General features: G+C 44.7%; 1 protein-coding gene across 1 annotated transcript; it reads left to right on the top strand.

Annotated features, from left to right (window-relative positions):
- Positions 1-499: 499 nt before the first annotated feature.
- On the top strand, positions 500-5,466 carry atf7ip2 (activating transcription factor 7 interacting protein 2). Its single transcript, XM_076023872.1, has 14 exons — positions 500-530; positions 768-802; positions 950-1,217; positions 1,743-1,821; positions 1,904-2,035; positions 2,282-2,344; positions 2,675-2,712; positions 3,075-3,094; positions 3,194-3,246; positions 3,333-3,378; positions 3,634-3,713; positions 4,146-4,244; positions 4,326-4,513; positions 4,938-5,466. The coding sequence occupies exons 3-14, from the start codon at positions 1,033-1,035 to the stop codon at positions 5,146-5,148; spliced, it is 1,194 nt and encodes a 397-aa protein (XP_075879987.1). The 5' UTR covers positions 500-530; positions 768-802; positions 950-1,032; the 3' UTR covers positions 5,149-5,466.
- Positions 5,467-16,850: the final 11,384 nt, after the last annotated feature.

Genomic DNA, 16,850 nt, shown 5'->3' with positions numbered 1-16,850 from the left:
ATGCAAACCTTTGAGATAATTTACACCATATCAGGTTTGTTGCATTCATATTCATTTATATATCAAAAATTGTTTTTGTACGTAGGCTATTTATTTATATGAAATTAGATGAGATTGGATTGCACCAGAGGGATAAAGGACAACTGGGAGCGGGGAGTGGGGGTTAAGGCAGCCTGGTTGTTCTGGGGCAAAACGCCAACAAATAGTAGATGCGGACTGAAGAGAGGCTGACTGCAAAGAGAGGAAATAGCTGATGATAGCATGCCCTCTAGTGGCAGTGATATGGAACGGCTCAGTGGAAGAAGTTGAGAAGAATGACGTGAGCTCGACGGTAAAAAACCGGAACCATACAAGTAACATTGGGACCAAAGAATAAAAATCGCTTTGGGAAGGGAACATGCAACACATGCTTTTATTTTGACGGTCACGAACATCTATTTCTGGCGGAAGTTTTTTTTTTTTTTTTAACTGAAGAAGGACAAGTGACTCGGAAGTGAAGAATCAACAGCGATTACTTTGACGCGTTTTGAGTAAGTCGCGTAAATGTTGGAGCTGAATGACAGCGGTAGTAGATGTGCATAAAATGTAGCTAGCTAAGCCACAAATGCAAAACAGACGTATTCCGTCGATTTGATTTTTTTTTTTCTAAGTATCGCCTTGCAACGCAAATAGCGTATTGCCGTCAATGCAGTTGCTACCGACTCTTAACATTTTTGTGTCTCAACATATCAATCACTTAAACAACATTTGTTTCGATGTTGTTACAGAGGCTGCAGCTTGTACCCTTACAACTCCAAACTAGGTGAGGAAAAACTGAATAAAAATAGGCAATAAGAAGAAACTGCAGGGCAAGGATGCCTCCCGCCACTCGGACTCAATGGGCATCACAGACACCCGAGCACCACACTATAAATTTAAAACTAAAATTTCACACTCTTTTTCTTGCCAGGTTTCACTCATCAATGGATGAACGACATCGCCTGCACAATGTCTGACAGTCACATATTCTGTCCTGACTGCTATTAGTGAAATATGTCTCAAAATCCAGCCAAACAACTGGCAAAGGCCTCCACGAAACCCAGGCAGCATAAAACTATGTCAACATTGAAACACCGAAACCGGGTGACCATCGGAGGGGCATTTGAAAGGTGGCACGAGTGGAAATCGAAAAAAGGTTTGAAAAGTGATGAAGCAGTTGCCATCTGCCTTCTGGAGGAGTAAGTTTACCTTCATGCTTGCAGCACTTTGACTTGACGTACAATAAAAGTAATTGATTTTCAGATGGTTTTCAGAACGGTTGTCATGTAAATAGGAATATACATAGAGTAGAGGTCTTGCTCCCAGTTACTCGCCATCTTGCACTGCCATAGTTTTGTGGATCACCGGTGTGGACAATCCAGTCCGCCTGACAGCACGTTTCGATTTTAGGGCGAGCAGACCACTGTAGTTCACGGGCAAGCTCAGGAGGGGGAGAGACAGTGAAAGACCCTGCAATCTAAAGTGTAGCCACCTGATATCAATGTTTCTTCCTGAAAATCTCCCAATATTACACATTTAACCTTTAACGTGAATATTTCTCTCACGTAATGTACAAATGAATTATGGAGATTAAAATGCTCGTACCTTGGTATCTCATGAAGGGTAATTTAATTTTTTTTTACTGCTAAAGAACTTCCTATCTCACGCAGTATTTGCACTCAACATTGCAACCCTAAAGTAAAACATGTTCCCTTTCTGTAAAGAGCGAAGACTTCCAGAAGTTCCTCCCTTCCATCTCCGTCCACATCCAGCAGTAAACGGATGAAATTCTCCAAATCTGATGTAGGGAGAAATGTCTCTTTAGTAAAGACTAAATTCTTTCCGACACTGTGTGGCTACATCTATATTTTGGGTGTTTCCACAGGTGCAGATGATGATCAAGCGGGAAGTGAACAGCGCATTAAAGGAGAATGAAGACAAGCTGCAAAGTCTGATAGAAACTGTTCAACAGCTGGACAGTGAAGCCGACTATGAAAGCTGCCTCCAAAATCTAGAGGTCAGTGGAAATTGTGATGTTTGTGTTTTGCCTGTTTATGGAAATTATTATTTTTTTAAATTAATTATTTCACCTCATGCTCACAAATGTTGTGTTACTGTTTTTGTTTTAATCTTGATTCCATTTTTGTTAAGTCTTCCTTTTATTCTTTAAAACTGTATGAAATAAGGAGAAAAATTTTGAAAACGTACCTTCAAAGGCAGGATTTTTTTTTTTATTTTTACAAAATGTCCCCCCTTCCTTCAGACCAGAATCAACATCATTACTCAGAGAGCAGAAGCTGCTTTCGCCTGCGTGCCTGAGAAGAAGGTAAAGATGTAGACACACATGAATGCAGATGAGCAACACGCCGTTCATCATTTCTGCTTCTTTCATTTTTTTTTTTCCTGGCCCGTTCCCTGAGGGGTGGCTACAGCCAATCATCTGCCTCCATCTAACCCTCCTCTGCCTCATCTTCTCTCACACCAGCTGACTTCATGTCCTCTTTCACTCCATCCACACATTTCCTCTCTGCTCTTCCTCCAGGCCTCCTGCCTGCCAGTTCCAACTTCAGCGTTCTTCTACTTCTATGTGTGTGTATACGATCTCAGTTCATGCGCTCATCAGTGTAATGTATATTTTTCTGTGTTTGACTTCCAGAGCACAGTGTCATGTCCTACTGTGTCGGAGATCTTTGGGTATGCAGTTTATCTATCTGCTGAGTTCTGATCGATGGCTCTGATAACCAAATGACTACATGTGGCCATGTGAAAAATCCAGATTTGGGCATACATATATACATATATATATACACATATATATATATATATATATATGTATATGTATATATGTGTATATATATATATATATATATATATATATATATATATATATATATATATATATATATATATACATATATGTATATATATATATATATATATATATACATACATATATAGTATAAATATATGTTCTAGCCATTTTCAGTAGGATCGTAAAATAGTCAGTTTTTCAATTAACATTTCTAACATGAACTGTTTGCTTGTCATATCTGCAGGACAGACTCAGAGGAGGAAGGTAAGAATTCCCTGTCACATGCTTTGTGTCCGCTGACTGGTAAATGCAATTCACCCTAAGCCTCAAATACTCAATCTATTAAATGTTATTTTTCCACAGACGAAAGTAACTCGCTGTGCACGGACAACAGTTCAGAGCTTTCGCGAGCTGAGGTAAATCCGAAATTCTTTGTGTGCTCATTTTACACAAATGACTTAAGACTTTAAGGCTCGAATGCATTCTCTTTGTGCTCCTGCAGGAAAACGTACAGGTGGCGCTAAGGACGATGCGCGCCGACAAAGAAGGTAACACGGCTCAGCCGTCACAGGAACAAATGTGCGCTGGAAGAGTTGAAATATTAGCGCGTCGGTCTAATGGAGCCGTCGCTGTCATCACTTCTCTGTGCATTTGCGAAAACTGACAAGATGAGCTCCTCTAATGACCCCAAATTAAATCACACGAGTCAGCGAGTGCACAAAGAAATGACGCCTCCCTCCCCATCTCCTCCCCCTCGCTGTCCCTTCTTCTGTTACATGTCGTCAAACATAATCCACGCTAAGCCTTGACGGCTGCCGCTGCACATCAGGATGAGGAGGCGCCTCCTTCACTTTTTGCCCCACGCCGCAGTCCTAAGGTTGAGGTGGGACGCCGCTTTGATGGCATTCGGTCGCGAAACACACAGCGCAGTGATATTTTTTAGATGTTAATTTTCGATCTCAGACTCCAGTGGAGCAAATTCAAAGTTAATCATCCAAAAGAAAACTTGATAGAATGTTTGGCCTCCCTGCAAAACAGTCTGAAACAGTGTTTGAAAAACAAGTCATTCCAAAGAGTGAAACCTGGCTCAGCATGTTGTGGCTAACCTGGAATAGGTAAAGCAAGCAAAAAGGTAAAAAAGAAAATAGAAAAATGGACTTAATCATTTCTGGGCAAGTCAGAGGGGGAAGATTGTGAGAAAGTAAGCAAAGTAGGTAAAGTTTTATGTAATATCGAGCTTTAAAACCAAATAGGAAAAGAAAATATGACATTTTCCGTGAATCTTTGACCTTTCCTATCCTGACTCCTCTTTCAGAGCGTCCAGAAACAGCAGCCTAAACCTTCACCGAAGGAACAAAAGGACTCGGAGAATGCCAAGCGTGAAGATGCCCTGGCGAGGAAAGGACAGCAGCAGGTAAAGTCACACCGTCGCACCCGCCCCGGCATGACAGCTTGCAGCTCAGACCAAAAACTCCCCACTCTTCCAACCCTGCAGGACAACTCGGTGGTCCCTCCCCTCCCACTCACTGCCGTGCCCTCCACCCTCACCGTGGAGGCAGCCTCCTACAACTTCCCTCAGAAGGTGCAGGTGTATCTGGCTTTCATCAGGAAGCCACCTGGCCTGTCCCTACTCTGGAAGGTGGCCGAGGCGGATCCCTCCGCCCCCCCAATGGACAGTTATAGGTGAGAGTTGCATGTAAAGCGGAATTGCTGCTAAAAATAGCAGCGGTGAAGTTTGCTGGTCTGTGTGTGACTTGGTTGCAAAAAATATATCCAAGTATTTGGTACTTAAACTCAATTCAAGTCATTGTACAACATAACGTTAGTCTCACTCAAGAGAAAATATTATTTTAGTGCTTATATGCAAAACATATTTGGTCACAAATGTATTTGAAGTTGAAAAAGTTGTGGTACATAATTAAATTTATTAAAATAGGTGTCGACTCATTGCTAACAGTTCTGCTCTATCAAAACGTTTCATTAAAAAAACCAAAAAAAACCCCATAAAAAACAAAATCCTACTCGGGCTTTTAGCCACTAGAGGGCGGCATACTTTAGCCTACTTTAGTTTTTTTTAAATGGCCTCCTGTTTCTGTCCCTGTTACAGTATCTACATTAGCATGGAAAAGGACAAGGGGAGCAGCGCCTTCTCAGACTGGACTGTCATCGGGGAGGTGAAGGCCTTGCCCCTCCCCATGTGCATTATGATCAACAAGTACAAACCAGGCCGCAAGTTGTGCTTTGCCGTGGTGGGCAAAGACGTGTTCGGCCGCTACGGACCCTACAGTGAAGTTGCCGTGGCAGAGAAGATCGAGTAGTCCAGACTTGTATTAGAAACTGATACAAGTCTGGATTTATGTTCACTGTTACAATGGAGAAAAAAAAACATGTGCATTTAGGGATCTGCTTCTTTTTGTACTTTTGTTATTTATTTGGGTGTGACATGTAATTGTATAGTTGAAGATGTTAAAGCTTTAAGCAGTTTAGTAATTGTCTCGTTTTTCTTTCTGTTGTACAATTGAGAATTATCCAATGAAGAAGCTGCAGTCAGGACCCTCCCACACCAGCTGACTAACTTGAAACGGCTCTTTACTTGAAACATGGTCACAGGTCTCCAATTAAACTTTTTAAATGCAGAGTTTGAAGTTATTTTGCTATGTTAGCAACAAAGGTTAGTGTGAGCGCAAATATGACTTCAGAAATTGCACACAAATATCAAGCTAATCAACATGCAGTCAACCACTGCAAAGTTCAAGGCAAGCTATCAGTTCATTCATAGAATGGAAATTAAAAACTGCCTTTCAGACTCGTGTCACTGAATCACTGGCCAGGTGATTAGGTACAACTTTCAACTGTCTGTTCACACAAATGGCAACTAATCACATGTAGGCGAGCATCAGAACAGGAAAGAAAGAGGCACGAGTGACACTGAACGTGGTGAACACGCTTGTCGGGTTGTCGGGTGGTTCACAACCTGCTGCTGATCTACAGAGAACCACCACAAAAAAGAGAAACTGCCCAGTGAGTCAGTGGCAGTTGCATGGAGGAAAGAGTCTTGTTTGATGTCAGAGGTCAGAGGTCAGATCGGGCTGAGACCACAGAAAAGGCGCAAGTGGCCGCTGGTTCCGACCAAGCTCTGAAGAATAACATTTCTGAACGCGCAGCACCTGCACCTGCACCTGCACCTGCTGCTCCACTGGGGTGAAGGATAAAAAGCAGGTCTGAAAATTAGGAGAGACCTTTCAGGTTGCATGCAACCTGCACAGCCATTGTCAGGGTGCACAAAACGAGTTATTTTGCCCTCCGTACACCTCCACTGTAATTGCATGTACTGGCTGTGAAACCAAGTTATCATTTTGTCTGGCGCAACTTTGTGCTGTGTGCTAGTGGGCGCGCAGCTGCAAGGGGAGCCGTTAGACCCACACTGTAGCCTCTGCTCCCAGCATCAGCAATAGTCCATTCGTGCGTGTGTGCGTGCGTGTGTGTGTGTGTGTGGGTGTGTGTGTGTGTTTGTGTGTGTGTGTGTGTGTGTGTGTGTGGGAGTGTGTGTGTGTGTGTGTCTCCCCCTCTCGATCAGCCGGACCCAGTGGAGAAGCGTGGCAGAGCGATGGGCCTCCCAAGACCACTTAAAACACATGCACGCACGCACACGCACACGCACACGCACGCACACACACACACACACACACACACACACACACACACACACACACGCATGCCCACTTTCACACTGACATGCGTTCGTGCGCACTCACCGGCCTAATTAGAGCTGACAGCGGAGGAGCCGGAGCTTATGAAAAGAGCGAGAGGAGATTTTTTTTGTTTTTTTTCTGGTGGTGGGGTTGATTAAGGAGCAAACGCTTTGCCGTTCAAGTTTTTAAAAGTGAAGCGTTGGCAGAACGGCGACCTGCTTCCCCCATCTCCCCGCCCTCCCTCCCTCCCTCCCTCCCTTCCTCCTACAGTGTAATATCAGCCCTTTCATAAATTCGTGACGGCAACCAGTAAGGACCATTTGTCACCGCAACTCCACTGCAAACTTTTTTTCACCGCCGGCCGGTGCCACGCGCACCGTTTGTAATTTAGGAAATATCAGCCATGAATCTTCGTGACGCATCCTCATGAAAACAAATGAGTGTGCGCCTCTGCTCCGTCTGCTGACGACGGCCGGCAATTTCACACTCCTACGGGAAAAATACTTCTGATGGCGAGTATTACCCATAAGTGTTCCCGCAACATCTGGAAACCACTCAACCCAAAGTTTTCCAGTCAGATCTGTTTTTTTTTTGCAGTTTAGAAGAGCGAGTCTCTATCGCATATGATCGCAAAAGGGGGGGGGGGGCTCCAAGGGGAAGAGGGTGTGTGGAGAAAATGTTCCTCACACCATGAAACTACCAGCAGCATGAACTGTTGATACAAGGCAGGATGGATTGTCATCATCATCCTCATCATCCTGTTGCCTTTCTGTCGCATTGAATCAGTCTGACCCTTTTCCTCTGACCTGCTACTGCTCACTCATGTTTTCCATTTTCCCAGACCGTTACCAATAAAAACAAAATTTTTGGATGCTGTGAAAATGCCAGCCGATCAGCAGTCTGGGAAAAACTCCATGGCCGTGTTTGACACAGCGAAACTCTCCACTGTGACCCTGCCCAATTCTGGACCATGTCTATGGGCCGACAGGAATCTAATTATGTCCCTGTGATTGGCTGGCTAGGTATATATATGTACGACTGGTACATTGACTGGTACATTGACTTGTATAAAAAGATAGACAGTCGTCGTTAAGTCACCCGCTGGTCCTGGTTTGCAAAGACGTGTTCAGCGACGGAGGCAACACTTGAGTCACCACAGATGCTCATAAATGTCGCGTTCAGTTTGAGTGTGGTCGCTGCTCCTTGTGCCTCCTTGTGACAGCTCACTGCAATGGCTCCGGATACACTAATTGGAACATAACAATAATAAATTGTATTAACTGCCCCTGTGTCTACAGGCAATCATTGGTTCATGTGGTTGCAAGACTAATGACTACCCGAGACCAAAGATATTAAAGTGCATTCCAATGAGCAAACTCTGCTGCAAGGGGCCTCGCGCTGTCTCTGGACTTACTTTTTTCCAATCAGCTGATAAACTGCGGAGCCCAGGACGTGCTCCCCGCACCTGCTTCAGCCGACGGAGAAGCTCTGCGCCGCTGTTGAGGAGATTAGAAGCACTTTTAGGAATGCTGATCCAGGTGACTGCTCACCTGAAAGATATATGGACCTTGTTTTCTGCCCAGTCGAGCTGAAAGACGCTCCACTACACTCTGCTGTGCAACAGTATCTGGCCTCCTCGTCAGTTCGCCATTCAGTTCTGGCTGACTAGTTCCTGATGTGTTTTTTCTTTTTCTTTTTTTTTCTTATTGTGAGAGGTCAGACAGTCGGAGACAGGTTTAAAGGCATTTGTATTTGTCCCCAAGCTTGCTTTAGCTTTATGCGTCTCTATGCATTGTCAATATGCAGACTTTGCAGCAGAAAAATAAAGGACGCCTCCCGCAGTAATCCGGGGTCATGACCGTCACAGAACAGTGGCTCGCCAGTAGTGGTAAATCGTAACTTAAAATCTAGTTTCAAAAAGTACATGTAGTAGTAGTTTGAACTGCTTTGTTCCGAATAGACATTAGAAATAATGCTTGAATTGTATTGAAATCTTTTAATTGGACATATTTATACCCAACAAACAAAGGAGTGAAATAAATAAAGCTGAAAAGAACAAGCAATCCTAACTCTACGCAAGCTACGCAGCCAGTTGTTGTGAGTTGCGCAATGGTATTGCCTGCAGCGACGCAGATCACGATTTTGAACGCAATGGCAGGGGTCACCAACCTTTTTGGCTACTTCATGGGTCCTGAGCCGTATGAAGGGCTACCAGCTTGCTAGATTCTCAACAATCTCTCTGAGTTATGTATTATTATTAATGATACTCTTCTATGTGAAGACACTTATCAAGCTCATGAGTTCTCAATAATTATCAAAAATGACTTAGCAAGGTTGGATAAAATTCTGCGGGCTACTCGTGAGGTCCTTGGGGGCTAACTGGTGCCCGCGGGCACCACGTTGGTGACCCCTTCTCTATGGATACGAAGGTGAGTTTGCATCAAATATAAATTTACGTTCAAGACAACTCAGAAATAGGAGACAAACCCTGTCCCTTATCGAGTCAAACTGGGACGCACCATTTCATTGTCAAATACGGGACAATTCTGTATTTTAAGGGGACTGTTAGCAACTCTACTAGTTAGCTGTACCCGTTGATCACTTGAAGCATTTCCTGATATGTACTGTCAGATATCGCTTAAAGTGTTATTAAATTTGAGCCAGTGCCTTATAAAGTGTCCAGTAACAGCACGGAGTGACAGAGAGGAAACGGCTCACACACACTCCTGGCACCTTTCGGGTTTGTTAGTTTCACAACCAATGCAATGTGAAAGCTCGCCACTAGAGGGGGCTGCCTCACAGGAAATGACGCTGGCAAAGCCGTCGGCGATGCAGAAAACTCATCCACGTCATGCGTTTCTATGAAAAGCTCAAATCCTCATCTCCCCCCCCCCCCCCCCCCACCTTGATCATGAAGTGTCACACAGTCACTCCCAATGTCCTACCTCTTCTTTTCTGTCCTGATGTGAGGTGAGGCCGGGGTTGTGTGTGAAAGCAGCATTCCTGCACCTCCATGTGACGGGTTCATCTGATGAAAGGAAAAGACCAGATTTGATGGTTGCATTTTCAGCAAACTGCACATTATAAGCAATAACATATGCTTCCAAACTGCGCCACAACCGAGACATCGGTGGTCCAGAAGACACAGCTTCCGAAACTTCTCTTCGCGATGTCACAGAGGGCCGGGCTAGCAAAACAAAATTAGAATACCCTCAGTCAGGTTTGCTGTCCTCCTTGTTGTTGTTTTTTTTTTAAAGTCCCCTCTAACATGCTTAGGGGAGTTAAAAAAACAAAACAAAACAGGAAGCTTACAGAAAGGTTAAACTCAGTTTTCCCACAGGAGGGTAAAAGCAGAGGGCAAAATACACCTCTCTCCAGAGATCTATATATATATATATATATATATATATATATTTTTTTTTTGATAATTAAACACGCCGAGCTGCTCCACTGGAGTGCAAAATGAAAAATTTGCATCTAAGATGGTTGTAACATGGGACATTTAATTGCAGGTATTAAAGAGCCCATCTCGCTGTATATAGCTGGAATACATGCACTGCATAAACTGACTTTATCCTGCAGCATCAAAAAAGGTAAAGGCTGACTGAGGCTTATGTCCCTGGATTTCCCATGATTGAGTACATATTGATCTGATCACCCAAACAACAGTGTTGTCTCATACAGGTTCTTCCAGATTTCGCTGATAAGTGTGAACACGAAGAACTGACCCCTCGCCAAACCACACCTTGCTCCGAGCAGAGAAAGCGTGACAAATCTGGAATAGGGTTTAGTCCCATTCCCTGCTGTTGTCAGGCTGGGATTACACGCACAGGCACGCAAGATGTGGCTGAAGCATCTTCAGGGTGGTAGAAAAAAAAAAGGAAAAAATAAATAAATAGCCAGATCCTTCATGCATGAGTCACCCTCTGTTTGAAATGCATTTATGCATATTATTTATTCATGTTCTCCGATTTACCCATATGTCGTAAAGGTCAGGCCTTATCAACAGTTTCAGAAGTTTTGAAAAAAGTTTGGCAACGGCCAAAGTCATTACGTCCCAAAAGTAGCCTCGGCCACTGTGACACAGCACGTCTTCGACACGTCAAAAGAATTTCCCACACGCTTAAAATAGATAGAAGAGAGGAGGGCAAAAAAATAATTCAGAGTGGACTGCTGTGACTGCATAACTGCTGCTAACTGCTCTGGTAGACCCACCCATGCTGATCTCTTTGGGTTTTAAGGCCAGCTAGCAGCATCACTCCCTGCGTCTTGCCACAACTAAAAGGAGGTATAATCGGTGTCTTAAAACGCTTTCAATTTGCGCTTTGCAAGATGGCTGAGTGATTTTATAGCCTCGAAATGCATGAAAATCCAGCAGCACTAACGCCGACAACAAAATACCTGCGTGCCTTTTTTTTTTTTTTATATGTAAACGATCTTCTTGAACGAACGCCGGCCCTTAAATATTCCGAGCAGGTCTTCACAAAGGTCGGCCTGTTGCCTTTCAGTTGCTCTGTGTTAGCTAATTAGCCATTAGCACTGATCACACAAGCAGGTGTTGCTATTAGCTGCCTTGATGTTGATTCTGTCAGACAAGCCCGCGATTATAAAACGTGAGGCGATCGATATCGCGCTCGCCAGAGTAAATGTTTGCCTCCAGGTTACAATTTGGCGAGCGTTTTACGAGACGGAATAAAACCGAGGCTTTTTTTACGTGGGAAAAAAATGAATAAATATGTAAATGAGAACAAGTTTATGACAATTCAAATGAAACACCAAACGCAAGTATGAAGGTGCGTCTGACATCTGCAGCTCTTTGCAAGATTTTATTTTGAGGTGTATGAGGAGATTTTTATTTTTATGTTTGAAATAATATTTCAAAGTACGTTAAAGTAGTTTATTTCAAAAAGCAAGAAGAAAAATATTGCCCCCCACCCCCCCCGGTGATAACTGGTCAAACATCTGGTCTGTCTCCTGAACTACGGTTCCCTGGCCTGCTGTTCATTGTCTTGAATCACTGGCAAGTTAGCAATTATGTGACATAGACAAACATTTAATTCATGCCTAGATGACAATTATGGGGCTTAAAGCGATTCTTAATGTACCGAGAGGGGACTGCCAGCAGGGAGAGAAAAATGTAAAAAAAAAAAAAAAGAAATCATGTTTCTCTAAAAATGCAGTGAGTCATCGCCACACTTTCATTTGTACAGCACGAGGAAACACTGCAGTCTTGCAAATCAGTGGGAATGAATGTAAATTGAAAACACCAGATCATTATGTAGAGAAGCTTTTTTCAGTTTTTCAGCAAAATAGACATTAAACTAGCTCCAAGTATTGGCAAACACGTAGCTTTTTTAACCACCACTGTCTATGAGAATGAAGGCAAATGATGGATGGTTAGCTAGATACATAGCTAGATAGATATTTTGCTAACCAATGAGAAAGAGCAGTGACTTGTGGGTGGGTGTCTTGCATAATCCACAGTGTTTTGAGGTGGGCACTATTAAAAAAAAAAAATCAGGAGGACTTGTTCTTGTGCCTGTCTGAGGAGTCCCAACTTTTTTTTTAAACTCGGCTCGCTTCCACCAGCGTGCACATCCTCGTGCAGACGGAGGCCGAGGTGTGGGCACATTCATATTTGACAAAGTGCACTTGCAAGTTTCCCACCGAGACGCATTTAGCTGCACGCATCCCGCTCCTGCAGGGGCAGGAGCGAGGAGCCCGTCGACGCTGCGAACGCACGTAATTGCTACATGTGCAGATCTCGCGGAGGGTGTAAAGAAGGCAGCGCGCACGATTGTTTTATTGCAGATGACGCAAATTCTTAAAAGTGCGAGCAACCCTCTCTCGGCCTCTCACGCACCGAGGAAATCTATAGTTATGGAGGTGGAGGGGGGGGGTTCGCTTGCCTTATCGACTGCACGGCCTCCCACGGCGCTGGCGGTGGTCCGCAAGAAGGAGAGGAAGAAGGTGAAGGAGAGGAGGATACTATGTCATGCACGCACCGCGCAAGGCGCAGAGAAATGTCTATTTTGCACCCGTCCTTCCCACCTTCTTCAGATGCGGCCACGGTTGAGATCATTCAGAAAAAAAATAAACCACCATATCAGCAGAATCAAACCGCAGTTAAAACTCTGCTGGGGCTTTGCGAGGGTGGAAGACGAACTGAACTGAACCACTGAACTGCTGATGATCTGCCTGTGTTGGATGGTTGCTGTACTGTTCTGCCACGGGGGCACTGCATTATTTGAAACACCTAAATGTCGTATAATTTAGTGAGCTAAATGTTAACGTATCCCACAAAGAGGGTTGGTGTGAAATGCGATTAGCCAGTATTGGAGCGTTTTTTATTTTATTTTTTTTTTTTTAAATGAACTGAAAGCTTTATTTGGTTTCTGTGTGCTGTTGTATAGAGGTCGAAATGTATTCACTTGACTGCTGCATGGGGGTTATCAAAGTGATAAGGTGTTGGATAGCAGCTATAGACCACTTGTGTATAAAAAAGTATGTAAAAAGATGGCCGGAGCTTTTGGTTTCCGAAGGAGGCCAACGTGGAAGGACCAAAAACCTGCACCTTCAGCATTTTTCAGCAGGAAATGATGCAATGATCACAGCGACACTGGATATGCACCAGGTAGATGTTGCAATAGTCATCTCAGGTACATTTCTTTTTTTTTTTTTAAATGCATGTACTAAATGTTGGTTGAACAGTTAAGCTATCGTTTAACGCCAGAGTAAATACGACCTGCTAGCAGAAGCGAAAAATAAGCATGCTAATTTTTGCCTCTTAGCTCCAACCGGGTCCAAATTCACCTTCTTTTTTTTTTTTTGTCTGTGCTTACTTACAGCTATAAAAAGAAAATGTCTGGAGCGAGTTCACGAGGAGCCGTGTGGCACGTTGGGGGGGCGGGGGGGGCACGCAACGGCTGCGCGAGGCGAGGCAAAGACCCTGCAGTCTGCGGGAGCCGCGAGGAGCTTCAAAAACAAAAAAAAAGGAGCGGCGGCTCCCAACCGTAAGTTTCTCCCGACGCTCTCGCTGGCGCTCAAAAGTTTCTCCGCGGCGTCAGACACGCGCCGAGATCCACAACGGCCCAGGAGATGGTCTCTGATCTGCTGATCTGACTTCAAAAGCCGTCAGAAGACAGCAGATATCAAACAAAGCTTGGAGGGGGTTGATGAGAGGAAGGGGGGGGGGGGGGGCATAAAAGCATGTTGATAAGCGAGCAGGGCCGTCGATTCCGTCGACTTGCTTTGGTTACAGTAGCTTGGTCGTCGGGGGCGTGCGCGCCTGGGCAGCTGAAATCGCTTTGCGAGCGGGGAGAGAGAGCGAGTCCTTTTTCGCGATTGTTTGTCAATTATGCATGCCGGCGCATCCATAAAACATGGCCGGCGTTGGAGAGAGAATTGTTTGTTGCGTCAGTTATGTTGTGCAAAGTAAGCCGTTTCATTTTGTTTCACCTCTCACGCAGCACATTAAGACAAACCTGCGCCTCGGCGCCGGAAGCGCTTCGCGGAAGCGGAAGCGGAAGCGGCAGGGAGGGGAACGAGCGGCCGCGTCTCCTCAGCCGCCCAGCCGACCGCGGTCACGGATTTGCGCGTGACATTCGCGACCTCATTTACACGCGCAGAAAAAGCAAAGGCAACGTAGGGCGAAACTCATCTCCGAGAGAGAGCCCCGGCGTTCAGTGTCGGCCCTGAATTCACTGCCTTTGACTCGCCCCCATCCCGAAATAGTTTGTTTTTCTTTTTCCCACCGAGAGCCCACGGCGGATGTGTGTTTTGTATTTCCTGTAGGAAACTGGGAGAGAGGGACAGAGCTGTCTGGTGCGCAGCGGTGAGCCAGCAGAAGAGGGGGGGAAAGTAGCACACTTAAAAAAGAGTGATTATGCGGCGCTCAGCAGGACGTCGTTGCTGCTGCTTACATTGTACGTTAAAAAAAAATAAATAAAAAAGAGAGAGTGTAAAACCACTTAGAAAACACCCCTGAAACTTTTAGGAAATACAAATTACCTTGTAAATGCGACACGCATGAGGGGAATAAACCTAGCGTGTTGTTGTCGCGCTTGCGGTCCAACAACGTACTGGCAGGTCTGGTCCATGAGTTTTAAGCAATTGAAAGTAATTCAGCGTAATTGAGTGTAACTGAGAATACTTGACCGAAATTACTGAATGTAACTAAAATTAATTCAGAGTAGTTGAAACAAAGTAATTGAGGTAATCCAATGTAATTGAAAGTAATTCAGATATAAGTGTAGCAATTAAGCAAATATAGCTGCATGAAATTTCAGGAAATTGAAGAAAAAGTAAGAAAATAATTCAATGTATTTCACTGCAATTGTCATTCTATTGTATTTCAAAGTATTTCAAAGCCACCACATAGGTTGCAGCACAGAAATGTCCGCTTCAAATATGACAACTTTGCTTCCCCTAAAAAACTAAGCGCGAAGCCTGGGAGGAGGAGGAGAGGAACCAGACGACGGAGACGACTCTTCCAAATGTTAATGCAATATTCTTGTTTGACACGACTGCGCGTTAATATTTTAGAAAGTGAGCCTTCAACAATTAAGTGTTGAATATAAAAGTCATATACCCGAAACAGCATCCGCCTGGAAAGCAAGCAGTCAAGATGCATTCGTTCCTCAGGAGATAACGGGGGGGGGGGCAGTGGTGAATGACAAAACTTCATCAGTTTAAGACCCACCAGTTTACCCTGCACTCAGGATTGTGTTGGGTGCTGGAGCAAATCCCCGGCTGTTTGGAGGAGAGGACGGAGTTGAACGTTCACCAGCACTTTTTGCACTCATGTCCGATTTCTTTGTGAATTGGAGTACAACCGGCGGTGTGGAAAGTCAGAAAGGCCTGAGAATCGAACCCACGACCTTCTTGCTGTGTGGTGGCAGCACTAACCACGGCACTACTGTGTCACCTTTTTCATTATAAAGAACGAGAAGCAACGTGGACGAGCCTTTGCTCCGTCACTCAAACGGCCGACTAAGCACAGCAACAGTAACTGAGGGCAGAGAGCCATAAGCATGAGCTAAATAATCTCAGTCAGCACAGTATTTATACCTGATGTGCACTAAAGATTCCACTGCTTTTCAGTGACAGTAATATGTTTGCATTTTGTTTATTTGAATCACTAAACCCGAAATCAGGCAGGATTGTCCCTACTGGGCTGCCTTACAAAGATGGCGACCGCTTTAAGACCCTTGCTGTGTGGAGATATAAAAGAGCTGTTTCATGAGCGGGAAACCCAAACTGCTTTTATTGTACAGTGATTGTACACCTGGGCAAACACATCTATGAGAGCTACAATACGTTTTTGCCCAATATAAGTTGAGGAAATTCCACGCGGCTGCGAGTGATCGCCTCTTACCTACCGCAGAGTGTGCTTGTGCATGTGCCGGGAGGAGGCATGTTGAGTTTGATGTTTCCATTCTCCTGCCGCCATAAATATTTGATTGAGCTCGCCATCCCCACAAGGCTCCATCCAAATGAAAGCTAAAATAGAAGCTTCAACAACAAACCGCCGGAGCGGCGGCAGCCGAGCTGTGAGAGCCCACAGCCATTCACCCACAGCAGCGTGACAGCGCTGATGGGTGCGAGGATGCGTGGGGGCTATTCCTTTTGTTTGGCGCCGCACGCTCTGAAATTTCAAGAAAGTGAATTTGGGGAAAAAAAAAAGAAAGAAAGAAAGTTCTGCAGGAAAGCAATATAGGAAAACTATTACAGTTTAGTCCCCCCCCCCTCCCCTCAGCAGTATCTGGCAGCAGAGAGACAAGGAAAAGTTGTGAAGTGTGTGATATAACCTGCCGGGTCATCCACACTTTGGATTTATGTCACACATCCATCTAGCAAACAGCGCAGAGGAACATGCAGCATGGCTAGCGGCTACGCTAAAGTATTTCAGCAGGAGCTTCTTCTTCTTCTTCTTCTTTTTTTTTTTTTGCCAAAGTCAGTCACAACAAAACATGTTGTCCACTGAGAGAAGCCTTAAGTGCAGCACTTCGGTGTTCTCAAAATGTAAAAAAAAAAAAAATGCTTTCTCCGCTCTGATAAAACTAGCGCAGTAGCGCCACTCCCGCTAGTCGCCCTAGCAGCCGCTGCTCGTAGCTTTCGCCTCCTCATCCGTAAAGGAAACTTGACTGATTGTCGGGATCGGCTGAAACCTAAAGACCCGTTAAAAAAGCGTTCTGGTGGGATTTTCGCCAAGGTGGACGAGTGAGATCTCGGAGGTGCTTCATCTGCCGTGCAAGGTTAAAGGAGCGCTGTGCAAACCGGATGGTGATCAGAGCGACCCAGTAAAGAGGCGGCGGTGGTGGTGGTGG

The sequence above is a fragment of the Nelusetta ayraudi genome, unplaced genomic scaffold (genome assembly GCF_046127955.1).
Source record: "Nelusetta ayraudi isolate G7.1 ecotype Tasmania unplaced genomic scaffold, CSIRO-AGI_Nayr_v1 ptg000016l, whole genome shotgun sequence".
NCBI lineage: Eukaryota > Metazoa > Chordata > Actinopteri > Tetraodontiformes > Monacanthidae > Nelusetta > Nelusetta ayraudi.
This window is presented reverse-complemented; position numbering and strand designations above follow the sequence as displayed.

Coding starts and splice junctions, on each gene's coding strand:
- atf7ip2 (XM_076023872.1), top strand. CDS start 1,033: ATGTCTCAAAATCCAGCCAAACAACTGGCAAAGGCCTCCACGAAACCC. Junction 2,036..2,281: donor GCTGCCTCCAAAATCTAGAG/GTCAGTGGAAAT, acceptor CCCTTCCTTCAG/ACCAGAATCAACATCATTAC. Junction 2,713..3,074: donor ACTGTGTCGGAGATCTTTGG/GTATGCAGTTTA, acceptor TCATATCTGCAG/GACAGACTCAGAGGAGGAAG.